The sequence below is a fragment of the Oratosquilla oratoria genome, chromosome 23 (genome assembly GCF_046742065.1).
Source record: "Oratosquilla oratoria isolate Oo_2021 chromosome 23, ASM4674206v1, whole genome shotgun sequence".
In the NCBI taxonomy this organism is placed as follows: domain Eukaryota; kingdom Metazoa; phylum Arthropoda; class Malacostraca; order Stomatopoda; family Squillidae; genus Oratosquilla; species Oratosquilla oratoria.
The window spans coordinates 11915394-11933441 of NC_134799.1; the positions used below are offsets into that span (position 1 = coordinate 11915394).

Here is an 18048-nt window from a genome sequence, read left to right on the forward strand (position 1 = left end):
TATACCAAAATTAACTAAAGCAGTGTTTTTTCCTTGCCGATTTGTTCATTTCCCTGTGTCTGATTGCTCAGTATTGTTCATTCTCCGAAATAAAAACCTTGAAAATACATCATCAGGCAATTCAAGTTTAGTACCAATGGCTTGTTGAAATAGAGGAGCTGGCCTGTTATACGCCATGTGGAAAACTCACCGCTCCCCCCCCTCTCACAACAGGTCAAAATGAAAATACACTTTATATCGTCATAAAATGTATTTTTATTTTGACTACAATTAATGGTAGGGTGGCGAGCTGTATGCATCCCGTACGTTTGAGGCACAACCAAACTTAAGTAACACAAACTGGGTTACCAAAATCCCCATTACTTGATTGGACGTCTTGTTGTTCAGAATGTGTGTGCAGTGAAGGGAGGTGGGGCGGGTCGTATCCCGCCCACCCGCCAACGTGCCGCCTGTGTGGCCATAACCGTTACCCATGCCAATCCTGTCCTTGAACACACTTGAATAAATATTAGGAAATGTCACGTTATTCCGATTTTTTAAAATATAATAGGTGTGGAAAAGATTGACAACGAGGATACGTTGGTATGGGGCGAAAGAATGTTTAGAGATGAAAAGAAACTTAAACATATTTTCCCCCGTGCCGCTGTATTGATTTGTTGAGGAAGATAGCAGAAACAGTCTAGATGAGCAACATAAGCGAATTTAAAGCAATTTTTGGTAAATGGTGAGAGACACGACTACATAAGTATAGCTCCTACCCAGTATATTAAAATGAGGTTCCATTGCACTACCATTTCTCAATCAAGTAATGCATTTTTTATGGGAAATCAATTGTATTATTACAAATGTAAAGTTGTAAAGTGTAGGAACCATGTGTTTTGATTAATAAGGATATTTTTGGCGCCATTGCCCATCTGACAAATTCACAACTTACTGAAAATACACAAAATGCTACAATCCCAACATTTTCACGTTGAATCGGTATATGTGAAACATTTCATGAATAGATCTTGTATTGAGCTCTGCCTCAAAACTCATCCGAAAATAAAGGATATTTTCGTGTCTAAACAATTATATCATGGAAAGTAGTAAAAATAGTGGAATGGATGTGTGGGGAACACTAGATTCTGTAAACAAACACATGAGATTTGAAACCAACATAACAACGGACTCGCATTTCCTAAGCATATTCCATGGCTGACATTGAGTGTCCGTGCTCCATATTTTCTATATTCTCCTACATTGTTATTAGTATTATCATAATTATTATCAGACCCTTGGTTTGTACTACGTAATCGTCATGACTAATGTAGTACAATACACTCGTTGCACCTGACTGCTTTAAGGTATGTAAATTTCCCCCAACGACATTGCGTGCAAGCTTATTTTTAGACCATCGAACTGTCAGACGCCGGGCGTGAAGGCGATTGACATGTATGTACGGACACAAACATGCATGATTGAATGTTGATTCGTGGTATGTACTGCATAACTAATCATGATACTTTGGCGTGATCAGATCAGGTATTTGAAGGGCAATCGATAACCTTGGGTACCATGTATAGTCTTGCGGCCGAATGATGGGATGCTCTGCAAATATCTAACTGGTCCGGTTGCCATTGCCAGGGTTGTCCGCGTGAGCCCAAGGTTGAAAAACGAGTTCTGCAGCTGTGGGCAGCTGCAGCACTGGACAAGCAGTATAACGTTACCACCAAAGGCATGACGGTAGAGGGGGGGGGAGCAATAACGAAGTGTAGAGGAAAGAACAAGGGAATGATGAAGAGAGGGTAGAGAAATCATGCTGAGGTTGAAGTGTGCGTAATGAGGGGAGAGAAGCATGGCGGGGTGGGGTGGGGGAAAGTGTGTTGGAGGGAGCAGGGGGGAGGAGGGGAATTCATGTTCAGAGAAGCGAAACCCAACCTGTTGCACCCGAAAACCACTGTTCTTTTTGATGACCAGGCAGTGTTCATTTACACTGGTATGAATTGTGATGCTACTAAAATATGCGATCAATTAATAACATCCAGTAAACGTCCGAGTTGTAGCTTTGTGAATCTTCGTTATAATTCTTCGTGGTCTTTGATTTACAATAAATCTTGCACCGTGGACAGCTTCGTTATGTCCTAAATTATGCAGGTGATTTCATACTTATCCTGAAAATAAATGGGTGCTCGTCAGCTAAAGGAAGGGACGGCTTGGGTGAGAAGCAGGCAGGTGGTGAAGGAAGGAAGTGAAGATGTGTTTAGGGGGGGGGGAAGCGAGAGAAGATGTGCTTTGCCAGCGGGCAAGGCGTGAGAAGGACGAAACGGAGCCGGGGGAGGGGTGGGGAGGTGGAGGTGGTAGTGAGAACGGAAGGAACTAAGACGGCGAAGATATTGCTTCATGCCTCAGATAGTATCACGTGTGTAAGAGACATTTGGCAACATTATAATCATGCTTCTCGCAGCCGTAGAGATTACGAGAATTACGGTTATCTTTCATGGAAATCTAAAGTCCAGAAAATTTTAATAATCGAAGCATAAACATCTTTTGAACACAGAATGCTTCTGGTATATTTTTCTATATCTAAGAACGTTTCATCGTGAATACTGGACATTTCCAAATTATATTCGTAGTAAGAGAATGCATGTATTCTCCAAAGGACCTTGGTGCCAGTATTCGAACGAAGCCGTCACCTTTGCTCATGTAGTTGGACTTTTGTGTTAAGACTTAAGTAAAAGTCACTACTAGGAATAGTAGAGAAACGCGGGATTCGAACTCGCGACTAGGAGGATGGATACGTTTCCGATTACACCGCCAGCTCAACAGAGCTCTCGCATGTTTGGTATATCCCGCCTGCACATGTTCCTTTCATTAAACTGCAAAATGGAAGGGAATCGCAATAAGCCTTTGATCTGGTACCTATAACAAACATTATTAGCATAAATAAGCAGGGTTTCTTGAAGATAAAATATATAAATATATATGAATAAATAAATATAAATAATAATAATAAAAAGAATATTAATAACTCCAGATTCATGGAGCGGTAACGCACACACGCATATATTGCAGATGTGGCACCTTTGGAGTGTTATCTGTATTGGCGTGGGACTGCATCTGTGTCACTGCTAAAAGTAGTAGGAGGGGAATCGCTGGTTGTCTGTTCTCCGTGTGTGAAAAGGTGCAAGAAAGACAGAAGTCGAAGAGTGATCGAAATTTCTTGGGCCCAATACAGAGACAAAGAAAGTGTCAGCCCCTCAGGTTTGCACCTCTTGATGGAAGTGAGGGGGTTGACGAATTTTCAAATTTTTGGAAATAGGCAGCTTCACTGTCCATCGTGCAGGATATGTATCCTATCACACTGCTCGGGTCAAAAACAGTGCAGTAAAGCACAGCTCTTCCACAGCAGGGCTCAATAGTTTAAGGTGGTTTACTTCCACTACTTCACCATACAATAACACCCTCACCCTTGCTCCTCATCCACTTCTACAAATCGAATAAGAAAAATATTCCTTTGGATCAAATCATTCGTTTATCTATTCAGTCTTCATTCATACCCATCATTGGCCCCTGCAATTACATGACACCCCTAAAACCAAAACCATCAAACCAAAATAAGAATTAGATTCTACAGCCATAAATGAACTTAGTTTGATCAATGGAAGGAAAGGAATAGGACTCCATAAGCATAGCTCCTTTCTGTATATTGCAATATGGTAAATGTAATTAGGTAAAGGCACCTAGCTAATATGTGGTATAAAGTTATGAAAAATTCTGAAATTCTTTGGAAAGAGTCATAATAGTCAGTGTATAGATTTTTAATAGTAACAAATACAGTAACTACTTACAAAAGCTTTTATAAGTGACCATGCATAAATAGGAAATTAAAGATATAGATTAAGTTGGAACCATGCATGAATTTGAGTTTAGGTATGTTAGAAAATTAGAGAATAGGAGACGAGACCCAACGAGCATTGTTCCTTTCCTGTATGCTATAATTAGGTAAATACAACACAAGCTTCAGAATAAGTAACCATAGGTAACTATATTGTAATCCAAATGCAGACAAGATATATTTAGAGTATGTTTTTAAAAAAATTTATACAGTATTTCTGTATGTGAGAAGTGATTAAGTGAACTTATTTTTATAGGCAAGAAGCTTCCAGAGGATGTGAACCACAGTGCAGTATTTGCTAACAATGAGCTGGATCTACGAGACATTGAGGTGTATGGCTTTGACTATGACTACACACTTGCCAACTATGAGCCTGCTGTAGAACATCTCATCTATAACTTGGGCAAAAATGTATTGGTCTCCAAATATCGGGTATGTAGCTTTACATATTCATGCCTATGAAGTTGTATTTGAGGTAGTAATGATAATGATGTATGTACTAAAAGGCCTTTCTTCCATTTAATGGGAGATGGCCAAGTCAGACCACACATAAAAAATGAATAAAAAACATAAAAACTACCCTTCCCATCTCTCAGCATCTTTGAGATGAAGGATGCCCTGTTCTCCACTACACTGTTTGGATCAAAAGAAGGCCTACTTACTGGTCTATTCTCCCCCTTGTATTTTAATGGTTCTTCTAAAGGTTGATATGAAACTTTGAGACTGACTGAGAAGTTTGAAAATACTTATGTCATGCACTTCATTTCTCTTGCCCTCCATTCCTTGTAATAGTTTCATTATTGAAGTTGGACCTTAGATATTCCAGTAAAACTTTTAAAAGGGTTTCTTAAAATTTATGAATAACTGAGGAAATGCTCCTCTAAAAATGATATAATCTTTGCAGTATCCAGAGGGCATCAAGACCCTAGAATATCAACGAGACTTTGCTGTTCGTGGCTTGCACTTTGACATTGAACAAGGCTTGCTCATGAAACTAGATCAGTTTCAGCAAATCCAAATGAGTTCTATTTACCGAGGAATGACCTGCCTAACCAAAGAGGAAGTTCTTCAGATATATGGCCATAGATCACTACCTATTCACTATGTAGAGGGACATCTAAGAGGTGTAAGTGTTCATTCTCTGTGTAGTATGTCTGATTTTTACCATGTGTGATTTTACTGTAAAAACTAGATGCCTTGAATGAATGAGTGTGTTTAGTGGTAATCTAGAGTAGAAAATTTGTTTACTTTGATGATCTTATACAAGCATAAACATTAAAAGCAATTTGTTGGGTATGATACAGTATATACAATAAGTACAGTATAGTGCTGCTAGAGCAAAGACTGCAAAGTTTGGCCATGTTTGCCATACTTAATTTTGCCTTTTCTAAATACTTTTAGCTTACAGGGAAGACTCTATATGGAAAGGTAATACTCACATTCTAAGTGACATTATTTCTATTTTACATGTTCTGCTGTCATCTTTTCCCTGCACTGCTTCAATTGATCTGGCGTGGTCAGGTCATGGTACTGTAGAATTTGTCTTCAGCTCTGTTCATCCCCCTTGTTGTATGTGTGTGTGTGCGTGCGTGCATGTTATCATTTGAAATGCTTGTACCTAATCACTGCTATTCAAATGGTTAGAGTATTTTGATTTTGCTATAGCAGAATATAAAGCACCTTTTGTAATGATACTTGGAAGTAAAAAGAACCTACATTTTTGACTGAAAAGGACATACACTTTTGAAAACTTTTGAAACTTATCAATTTCTGCCCAAAATTGCTGATGTATGGTAAGTTAAAGTGGTAAATGTACTAATCACCTTGCATTGATTCAGTTTTGGTCCCACTTTTGATTTGTGAAAACCAAGATAAGGAATGAATTTCCCCCAAACAGTACTATGTATATATATTCAGTCTCATTAGTTATAGCTTTTGCAGTGAATGAATTAAAAGGTTGTTGAAGGGATTACTCTTGTACAGCAAGTATGCATACTGCATATGTATTGAAGGACCTTTATACCTATTAGGGGGGTTGTTTAGTCAAAGAAAATATCCATATTAAAAACAAATAAAACCTATTCAACCACCCCTCCCACTGACCACCTCAGGGATAAAGGATGGCTTTGCCCTGATGTCCCATCTTAGGTCACAAGCAGTACAGCAAAGCACAATTCATCCATAGACTAGTCCAATAGCCACTTCTGGTTTATTTCCATTGGTTTACCAAATGCTCACCCCTAATTCCCATCCATTCATTATGAACTTGTGATAATGTCCTTTTGAGCTGCATCGTCCCTCATCCATTCATAATCTCCATCTGTTCACTCCTATCTTTTGCTTTCTCATTCCTGCTCAACAGACATGCCAAAGTTCCTTTCACCCTATCCTACCATCACATTCTTGAACTCTCAGTTTACTCACTTCTATATCCCACACCCTTTGCTACTCTTATCTTGTTCATTCATTCATTCATTCCCTATGCACAGACTACCTTAACACTCTCGGCTCTGCCCTATCCAACAGCTTTTTTCCCCACACCTGTCCTTTGTATCATGTCCACTGACTTCAAAAACAGATAAAAGACCTTCAACTACCACTTCCATCACAACATCACAGAGATCAAAGGTCTTCCTGTACCCTATCACATTGCTTGGGTAAAAAACAGTGCAGTAAGGCACAACTGTTCCACAGCAGGGCCCAATAGTCAAAGGTGGTATACTTCTACTACTTCACTGTACAATAACCCCCCCCCCCACTTCTTATCCAATTATCTACAAATCATATGAGAAGAACATTCCTTTGGGCCACATCATCCATTTATCTATTCAGTCCTCATTCATTCCTGTCTTTTGAATTCTCATGTCCCTGCTCAACAGATGTAGCACGTGCATCCAAAGCTCCCTTCACCCACCTCTGCTTTCCATACTTTCTAGTTTACCCTATTTGGCAACTTTCTTCCAACACTCAATCGCTGCCTCACTTCTAAATTGTCACTCTACCCATTTTTTAAATACCTATAATATTTCTCAAATTGAGTGCACTTAATATTGAATGAGTATTACAAATTATTTCCATTTCCTTGAAGTGTTTATATCAGGGACCAGTGAGAGTTACCTGGTTGTGGATCATGCACGCAAACAACACAACATACCTTCCTGTATAATACAACTAGGTAAATACACTCCATAAAGAATTTGTGGGAAAACCCCGATTCGGCCATGGCATTCCTTGGGGAGATGGGACTGCTTGGACAGACAATCTAGGGAACAACAACAAGAACAACAACCTGGTTGTGGTGGTTCTGTGCAAGATACCAGTCATCTCTGCAGCCCATTTTCTAAACACACCAACCTCCTCACCTCTGTGTAGATGTGCATCCCCAAGAGGCTCACATTCAGTGTCTCTGTGAACTTCAGTTGTATTTCCTCTGCCTTTTTATATAAGGAGAGTTGTGATCAGACTTTTTCTCTCTTCCTATCAGTCAGTAACATAGAAATAGTCCCACACTAGTGCAGTGGTCACTGCACAGATTCTTCCTAGAGAAATTTATGGGGGAGAATGGATGGGAAGGACCATTACTAGCCAATGTGGGGCTGCATTTTTCCAATCGGTGAAACTTGAAGCAACAATTATTATTATTGTTTTGTATCATACAGTACTGGATATTGCATACTTCAATGTGTACAAACATTAGTTTTTATTGTGATAAGTATCTCTTTGCTCCTTGTTGATCAAGGTCATCCCTGTCCTCCTCCTCCTACTTCCCAGGCCAGAGGCAAAACACTCTATTTCCATACCAGGGCCTGACAGCCAAAGCTAGTTTACCTGCAACACTTCATTACAACGAAACTGCCCATTTTCAAATCCTGTCAACCTACTCACCTCCATTTAGAGGTGCAGCCTGGAGGGGCTGACACTCAGTCCCAAGACTGGGCCCAGGATCTCCCTCTATTAAATGCAGCTGTATTTTTTTTTTTTTTTTTTTTTTTTTTTTTTCCACCTTTTCACACATGGAGATTGGACAACCAATGAGTACTCATCTCGTACTACAAGCCAGTGACATGAAACAGCTCCACACGTATTCTACATAAACAACAGTATAAACCTTCCTAGACACATCTGTGGGAGGGCTTGAAGACTACTTATTGAAACTCTAACCTATCAATATTATTGTTATTATTATTATCATTATTATTCATTATTATTGGTATTATTATGCAGTGAAGGCTGAGCTGATGGTAGCTCAAAATCTGCCACCAGCAAGTTGGACCAAGAGCATGGTTCATTGAATTCCACACTACAAAGTCCTCTGTAAGGGGCACTGTCCTGGCCTCCTGATAGTGGGAGTTTGTGATGTTAAATTGAATCAGTCATCATCATTATTATCATAATTATTATTATTGTTGTTATTATTAATCATCTCTTAGAAATTCATAACATTCATAGAAAAGTGAATTATTGTACAACCGGCCTTCATAACATTCATAGAAAAGTGAGTTATTGTACAACCGGCCTTGCTTGGAGAATTACTGTAGTCTTGGGAAAATTAAACAAAATACTGCAGGTAGCTGTTGAAACCAATCAATCAAGCCATTACCACAGGTCAAACTGACTCTCCTCTCCACCATAGGTATTCAACTCGTTGATCTTTCAAATCGCTGTTGCATAATTTCACTGTCATGGTGGTCATGGACACTAGTCTGTAATTTTGTGGTATTTCCTTACTTCCTGGGCTTTTTGTGATATGAAAACTTGTTTTTAGAGAAATAATTAGCTGTGGCAATTATTATTATTATTTTTTTTTTTATATTTGATATGATTTGGCTCTTGTTTAATATTTTATTCATTCCAACCATGAATTTCTTCCCTTTGAAAACAGTACGTGTGTAAGAGTGAACACCATAAATTCAGCCTTAAAAAGCAGCATAAAAATTTGACTACTTCACAACGATATATGGTAGTAGATAAATAATTATGTCAGTAGGTTATGTTGGTCAGTACTGTATATATGTATTGTGTCACCAATAACCAACACTCTAACCCTTGAGAATAACATTGTGACGAAAAGAGGGAGTCATAGATGGTGGTAAAAGAGATATAAGGAGAGTAGTAGAAAGGAAGAAAAATAATGTTAAAAATCGTCAGCAAATGCTGCATGATTCTTATTCACATGGGTGTCCCTAAAATCCTCAAGTATTGACTGTATAAAACTATGTAGTTTGAGTAATAATTACTAACTCGTAGAATTGTGGGTTTGAATGTCAGTATACCACTATATTTTGTGATAACTTTAAGTAGGAAGGGTGTTTCTGTTTAGTGTGCATGAGTTCATTTCTATGTTTATGGATATATGATGTTCATGTCAAAATAGTATTGCATGCATTTTTTTATTATTGATTTTGATGTACTATACCAATAATAATAGTAATGATGATAGTAATGTATTCTGCATAATATGCTGTATATAACATTCTGTAGTGCTTATATGTAGTATTGTCTATGATATGTCTAGTAGTTTAATAATTGTTGTTCAAGATGTGAGTAAACATTTTAGGATGTATGCTGTGTATGAATGTTGAGATGCATATGTACCTGTACAAGAGGACTGAGGGCATATTGAAATTTGATTATGCACTCAAGAGTGTCAGGAATGATGGTAGGAATGGTTCATTGTATGTGTAGTCATTTAATTGGTCTGATTTTCCGGTTTTGAAAGAGAAGGCAATGGATTACTTAGAGCAGAGATGGATAGAGAACCCAGATACAGGAATATAATGAGGAATAGAGATTTAAATTACATCGTAGATGAATTATTAGAGCTTAAAAGCGAATACAAGATAATGTACCAGGAAGTATCAAACCTAAGAAAAGCTAACGAAGAGAACAATAGGGAGATAGACGATTTGAAAAGGGAATTAAAACAGCTTAAGGGTGATAATGAGAGGCTGAAAAGTGAGGGTGATAGTAGGAATGAGGCTCTGAAACGAGAAATTAAAAGTCAAATGAAGGAAGTGACTGAAAAGGTGGAAGAAAAAATCAAGGAGAATGACCTACAGGAAATAAAAAAACAGTGGAAAATTGAACAGGAAAGTCAAGAAATATCCCTAAAGAAAATAATGGAACAACAAGTAAAAGATAATACCAAAGAAACTGTAATTCAGATTATTAAAGAGAAAAGTAACCTAGTTAGAGACACAGTGGATAGAAAAAGGTGTATAGTAATCTATGGCATTAAAGAAAAGCACAATGTACCAAGATATCAGAGGGAAAAGGAAGAAAAAGAGATTGCCAAAGAAATACTAAGAGTTACAAACAGATGAGTTAGGCTGGGACCGAGAAATCGAGGAAACCCATAGAATGGGCAGGTACTCTAAAAATAAACAGTATAGACCACTAAAAGTTAAACTTAGATCGCAATCAAGCACAGAAGAAATATTATCTAGACCAATAAGATTAGCAAATAGCGAACAGTACAAAAATATATGGATAAAAAAAGAAATGAATGAGGAAGAAAAAGAGAAAGAAAAAGAACTTAGGAATGAGGCGAATGAAAAGAATGAGAATAGAACTGAAAAAGAAAAGGAGTTTTTTTGGAGAGTGATAGACATGAGGCTGAGAAAAAGATATATAGGGAAAATGGAAACAAAGAAGACAGAAGGGGAGGAGGAGAAAAGAAACTAAAAATAGCATATACAAACATAGATGGAATAATCTCAGGAATAAATTAATTAAATGATTATCTAGTCTCAGAAGAACCAGACATAATAAGTACACCCTAACACCCCACACTGTGGGACAAGGTGTATACAACTGATGGGCAAAGAATAAGGGCGGAGGAGTTCTAATATTGACCAAGAAAGATTTGATTGTAACTAAAATAACTGAAGGAAAAAACAATGTAGAATCAATTATAGTACAAGTCGAAGGTAAACAAATGAAGAAAAGAAAATTTGCAGTGGTATATGTACCTCCTAAAACACAAGCCTGGACAGAAAGGGATCATTCCGAGTTACTAGAAGATACAAAAGATGAATTAATTGAAACACTGAAAGATGGAGGAAATACAGTAATTATGGGTGACTTTAATTCAAAAGAAATATGCTGGGAAGAAATGACAGTGAAGGGGGGAGAGAAACACTGGGGCAATGTACTCCTTGACTTGACCATTGAATACACAATGACCCAGTGGATTAAAGAAAATACTAGATACAGAGGAAATGAAGAACCCTCAAAATTGGACTTAATACTTACGACAGAACCTGAGATTATTGAAAAAAAAATTGATTATAAAACTCCAATAGGAAAAAGTGACCATGTACTAATAGAAATGGAATTGAAAGAACAAATGGACCAAAGCAAAAATGATAAACATAGAATAGGAAGACCTACGTATAACAAAACAAATTTTGAGTAACTTAAAACATTCTTTCGCAATGCAAACTGGGAAAAATTCTAAAACGAAGATACAGAGATAGAAGAAAAATGGAACATATTAATAGAAATTTATAATGAAGGAGTGAACAAATATGTACCACAACAAAAAACGGAAAAGGCATGCATAAAGAGCTGGTACAACAAAAGATATAGTGAAGCTAAGGATAAAAGAGACAAACCTTGGAAAAAGTGGAAGAGAGATAAGAAACAAAGAAAATGGCAAACGTACATCAAACTAAGAAACGAATATGTAAAAATACGCAGAGATGTAAAGAGGAATTATGAAAAAAAGATAATAGACAAATGTATGGAAGAACCCAAACTATTTTACAAATATATAAGTGGAAAAGTCAAAAACAAACAAGAAATAGAAAAACTGCGCCAAGATAAAAAGGAATATACAGAAGAACTGGAAATGGCTGAAATTATGAACAACCACTTCAGATCAGTATTCACAATAGAAAACTCGCCTAACAGTATAGATAGAGAGAGAGAATTATCCCCAGCAATGAAAGAAATAAACGTAACACAAAAAGAAATCAGTGATCAAATTAAAACCCATGATGTCATAAAATCACATGGCCCAGACGGAATTGCAAACTGGATACTGAAGGAATGTATGGAAGAATTAACTGACAAAATATATAATATAATTAAATCCTCACTTAAAGAAGGAAAAGTACCATTGGACTGGAAAAAGGCAAACATTGTACCAATTGATAAGGGAGGTGATAAAGAAGATCCGTCTAACTACAGATCGGTCTCACTAACAAGCACAATAGTAAAAATTTGTGAAAGAGTTGTCAAAAACAGATGGGTTAAATACCTGAAAGAAAAATCTATACTGAATCCAAATCAATTTGGATTCAGACAAGGAAGATCATGTACAACAAATCTGATCTGCTTTTACTCAAGATTAGTAGACATAATACATGAAAGAGATGGATGGGCGGACTGTGCTTTTCTGGACCTGCAAAAGGCATTCGATAAGGTACCTCATAGGAAATTAATAAGATAGAATCAAAGGGTGGCATCAGAGGAAAATTATTGGAATGGATGAAAGACTTCCTGATTGGGAGGAAAATGAGAGTTGTAATTAGAGAAAAATTCTCCAACTGGGAGGAAGTAAAAAGCGGTGTCCCGCAAGGATCGGTACTGGCCCCGATCATGTTTGCTGTATACATTAATGACATGAATGAAGGCGTGGAGTGCTATATGAATTATTTTTTGCAGATGATGCAAAATTACTAAAGAAGGTAAAAACAGAAGAGGACTGCAACTCATTGCAACAAGATCTGGACACGATATGGAATTGGACTCAAAAGTGGGAAGTGAAATTTAATATAAAGAAATGCAGTATAATGGAATTTGGAAAGAGTAAAAACAGAATATCAAAAGATTACAGAATTGGAGAAGAAGAAAAAAAAAAGCAAACTCTGAAAAAGATCTTGGAGTGATGATTGGAAAGGACATGAAACCTGATAAGCATATAAATAAAATATTCGGAGAAACCTACAATTTATTGAGGTCAATCAAAGTGGCATTTACTTATATGGATGAAGAAATGATAAAGAAAATACTAACTACACTAATAAGACCAAAACTTGAGTACACAGCATCACTTTGGACACCCAGTACCAAAAAGAATTCAAGAAACTAGAAAGATTACAAAGAGCGACAACCAAACTAGCACCAACTCTCACTGAACTAACATGAGCAAAGACTATCCAAATTGAACCTACCAACTCTGGAACAAAGAAGAGAAAGAGGAGATTTGCTATCTACAGAATAATGAAAGGAATGGAAGTTTTAGACAGGAACGACCTGTTAGTGTGGGACAACGGTAAAACGAGAGGACACGGAAAAAAATGAAAAAAGATAGTTAAAGAAAAAACTTGAAAAGGAACAGTTTCCTACACAGAGCGATTAATACATTGAACAAATTAGACAACAAAACAGTATGTGCAAACACTATACAAGATTTTAAGATAAAACTTGATGCGGAGAGATACAAAGACGGGTCACCACGAGATAGCTCCCCTCCTGTATATTACAACTAGGTAAATACAACTAGGTTACAGTTGCTCAGGTTTTCGTTGTGAACAATTAATTCAACTAATACATTGCAAAATATCTAGTTAATAACTGTGTGTTAATCATAACATAATGGTCAATGATAGTTCAAGATTAGGAATTTTTTTATGCCATTACACTAGTCAAGAACATAGACATTCAGTCCATGGATATTGTCTACCTATTGATCTCGCTTCTTTGAGTATCCAATTTTAAATCCCATCTCGCCTCAAAGCCCATCTCACATCTAGTCAAAGTTGAAAGAGATCCTGGGCCTGGTCTGGAGACAAAGTGTCAATCCCTCCGGACTTCAGTTCCAGGTGAGAATAGTGGTAAGGTTTGATGATGGGCAGCTGGGAGATGAAACTCTCTACTCACCACTTGTAAACACCCATGAGTGGTTCCAGGAAGAAGGAATAACCAGTTGTGTTAAATAATATAAAACTGGAAGTAGAAGTACATAAATTACTGGAAACCTTAGATGTGAGAAGGGCCTTGAGGTAAGTATTTCCTACTGGATACTCAAAGAATGCCAAAAGCAATTGGCAGACAATATCCATGAACTGATTGTGTATTCACTGGAAAAGTGCCCCCCCCCCCCCAAAAAAAAAGCCTCTTCCTCAATATATATGTACACACACACAAGTACCAAAGGCTCTTTCCCTCTTTCCAGGGAGGTAGCCAAACTCAAAAGGCATAATTCCACTCCCACCCATTCCACTCACATCCACCACCTCTCCCTACCTCTCATTTTGGGTCCTCATGAATGATGGGTCATCCCTGCATCTTGCCCATCAGCTTGGGTCAGAAGCAATGTAGCAAGACACAGCACATCCATAGCAAGGCTGCTTCACTTAATTGGCAAATACCCCCCCCCCCTTAAGTCCCCTCATGCAAACATTGAAGATGGGGAGAAATCCCTTTGGGGTGCATCAAAATATCATTCACAAATAACCACCACCCCCACCCCCCATCCACTCCCATTCCTCACAGTATCATCCATACACAGCCATTCTCCACTCACCCCTATCCTCTGCCTTCTCACTTCCTCCCTCAATAGACATTGCCCTGTTGCTCAACTCCCATTTCACTCCATACATTCATTTCATTCTTGGTTGCCCCCTCATGTTCACCCCATCCACCTCTGCCTTCCACACTTCTTTTACTAATCTTTCTTCACTCCTTTTTTCCATGTGTCCAAACCATCCAATACTCTTTTATCAACCCTATCTCCTATCTCCTTTTCCACCCCTGCTCTCCTCCTTACCTCCTTTCTCACTCTATCCAACCCCTACCATACTTCTGACATTTCATCTCAAATACATTTAAACTCTTCCTCTCTTTATGTTCCATGTCTCTACCCCATACAGTGCTGTCAGCTTAATCACCCCTTCATACAATTTCCTCTTAGCATCCATTCCCAAATGTCTATATCTCATTACACTTTTCAATACCCCAAGGCACTTGTTTCTCTCAATCTACCTCCGCCTCCACTCCTCCCTTTCCTGCCACATGCAACCCTAAGTACCTAAAGCTATGCACTTCCTCCAGCCTCTCTCCTTTAAGAATCACTTCAAAATTACTGCCATCCTCTACCCTTGTACATCTCATCACCTTACGTTTACCCACATTTACCTCCAACTTTCTCCTCTCACATACCTTCCCAAACTGTCACAAACTTTCTTAATTGCCCCCTTTGATTCTGCCACAAGCACAGTGTCATCAGCAAACAACTGGCTTATCTTCCACTTTTTTTTTCATTTTCTTTAAACCTCTCAAATCCCCTGCCCATTACCCTTTTAAATATGTGTATTTGGATTTGGAAAAAAAATTGATCAGGTATCCCACAAATCATTTGTGTATGGGCGATAATTTGATGCAGTTTGAAGGGATTTCTCCTTGTCTTCTTTATTTTTTGCATGAGGGGATGAGGAGGGCAGGGCTCCATGTAAATGAAGCAGCTGGCCCTGCTGTGGATACGATATGTCTTGTTACATTCCTTCTGACCTGGGCAGGTTGGAATATGCATACAGTAGGAAAGAACAAAGGGAAACCTTGTAATAGTTGACAACTAAAATAATTCCCAGCATAACCAACTGATAGTATGGGGAAGACTAGACAAGTTAGGATTGCCTTCAGTGGAGGAAAGAAGAAAGAACTAATGTGGTTGCTGTCTTTATAATGATAAAGGGTGTGGACAAGGTTGATGAAAATCTATTGGGATGGGACAGAATAATAGCAAGAGGACAAACCAAGAAACTTAAGGAAATTGAATGTTCAAAGGACATTAAGAACACATTTCCTGCACAGATGCATTAATTTGTGGAATGAATGAAAAGAAACGGTCAAGGTAAACAGTGTTTGATAATTGGAGAGACTGAGATCGGATACTATGAGCATAGCTCCATCCTTTGTATTACACATATGTAGATACTGAACACATGTCCCCTCATTACCTCACAGCCAGTAGAGATACCGTAACTTTTTCAATAAGAGATCTATGTGTATGTGTGGTGGCTGTTGCTGGCTTGGTAGAAGCTGTAGGATTCCTGTGAAGGTGAGCACAAAGCTACAAAGTAAGGCCATTACATTGTGTGTGAACAGTGTATTATGTGCATTGATTGTTTGTTTTGCTTGAGATTGTGTTGCAAAGAAAAATCATCACATTGTTTCACAATTTCTTATTAAAGGTAATGATACTGTATACTTGTTGGTAAACAGTAATATAATAATTGACCCAATAGTTTAAAGTGGGATTTCTATATGAAAGAAAGGTCAAGTTGGGATAAAATTTAAAATTCTGTCACACGTGCTTCATATATAAAAGCATGTGTTTGATCAGCTAAACAGAATTGACTTACAGTAACCAGAATAAATAATATGAGGACACCAGGCTTAGACAAGTTATTGGAGATTGGCACATAAATACTAAGGTTTTTCTTTCCATGAATATAATTAACTTAGAATCTCCCAGAAAAATATATATGGTGATTATTAGTCGGTTAGTGATATGTTTGTAAAAAGGATGAAGATTAACTACCTCTCATGCTTACAGACAAGCAAGATGGCACATCTAGCAGACCTTTTTTCAATGCCAGAAATGTGTCTTCTGAGTCAGGTGGCACAGTTCTTCATGGACAACAACCTATCCTTCCATTCTGTCTCACTCTTTAATGATGTCAAGGTAAGGATATGTTGGTACTTGCATATTTTGTTTTTTGATGCATCTTCACTAGTTACTAATCACTCAGATTTTGCAAAATACTGTCATGTCTTGGCATTTATGAGAATGAAATGAAACATAGGTCATTGTTATGCATTAGTTTCACAATTACACGTACAATATTCCTTAATATTCTCTTGGATTTGAGACTATAAAATTATTGGAATGATGAAATTGATATAGGCCACTAAGCATTATATATATTTTTAATATCTATACAACTGTATGTCTTATGTATTCTGAGTAGTGTGCTCATTGATATGTATGTTCTTGTCAAAATGCTAAAAGAATAGATTTTAACATAGAAATGGTATTTACATAAAGATATTGACATATAATGTTACTTTATAAAGAAAAGTGTAAGACAGATTATTGTGAAACAAGAAGTACATGTAATGAGAAACTAAAACTGCTGAGTGAGTAGTGCATGACTGTTAGTTGCAATTGGCATGATAATCATTTTGCTACCAAGGAATGTGCCACAAAGATGAATGAAATAGCCTGATGGTAGCCAGAATAAAAGGAGGTGTGCCACCTAGTATGGAAGGAATTAAGGCTCCAGGACACTTGAATGTTTTAACCAGAAGTGTGTTAAATTATAATTCATCTTAGAATGAACACTTATTAAGTATGTATTTTTTTGATGCACAGGCAGCCATTGCAAGCATACATCCTGAAATGCACCGAATTGTGGGAATGAACATTGGGGAATATTTGATTAAAGACCCCAACCTTATCACATTCTTCAATAGTCTCAGGGAAAACAACAAAGAAGTTTTCATCATAACAAATAGTCCCTTCTCCTTTGTGTAAGTATGATAAGAATAGTGGTAACACCTCTCTTCCCATTTACACCCACTTTAATTCATAATTTCTTGCTATGCTAAGGTCTCAGGAATATTACTGAAACTTACCAACTAATCCTTCAGCAACCCTACATCTCTCTTGCAGGTGACCCACAGCTCCTAAATAACTGGCAATGGCCACCAGATTGGCCCAGAATTTTTCAAGGTCAATAAAAAAAAAAAAAAAAATGTGTTATTGCTTGGGTATTGCTAAGGTGGGCCATTGTAAAACGAGATATTCAGTGTCTTCTGTGTGATGATTGCACCTGGGGCAATTTCCTCTCTGGCCACACATATTCCTAGTTGATATGGTTTTAGTGCTGGATAGTAACTTGAACGAAGTCTTGCTGATGCTATGCTTCTCTTAGAGGGATTTTTCTGTGGAGCTAATGTTTAGAGGGGTTTGATGAAATAAAGAGTTTGGTGGTCTGTCTTAAGCTTGTTTTGCAATCTGAATGTGAATTGTGTTTTTGTGTGGATATGTTATGTGGTGCAGATGGAAGACTATTGCAGGTGTTTGAGTAATGGTAGTATGCTCTAGGTATTTTTGTTGTTGTAGTTACTTGGTTGTGCTTGTGTGATGTAATGACATG

At 37.6% G+C, this 18048-nt stretch overlaps 1 protein-coding gene across 3 annotated transcripts in view; it reads left to right on the forward strand.

The window, feature by feature from the left end:
• Positions 1 to 18048, forward strand: part of Nt5c (5' nucleotidase C) — a 41564-nt gene that overhangs the window by 15347 nt on the left and 8169 nt on the right. The window contains exons 3-7 of one of the 3 annotated variants that reach the window (XM_076206695.1): positions 4134 to 4309; positions 4782 to 5003; positions 5279 to 5305; positions 16443 to 16571; positions 17262 to 17419. In XM_076206695.1, the coding sequence (XP_076062810.1) occupies positions 4134 to 4309; positions 4782 to 5003; positions 5279 to 5305; positions 16443 to 16571; positions 17262 to 17419 (712 nt within the window). Of the gene's footprint in view, positions 1 to 4133; positions 4310 to 4781; positions 5004 to 5278; positions 5306 to 8759; positions 8838 to 16442; positions 16572 to 17261; positions 17420 to 18048 lie in introns of all 3 variants that reach the window. The other 2 variants (XM_076206696.1, XM_076206697.1) reach the window with 2 other exon arrangements.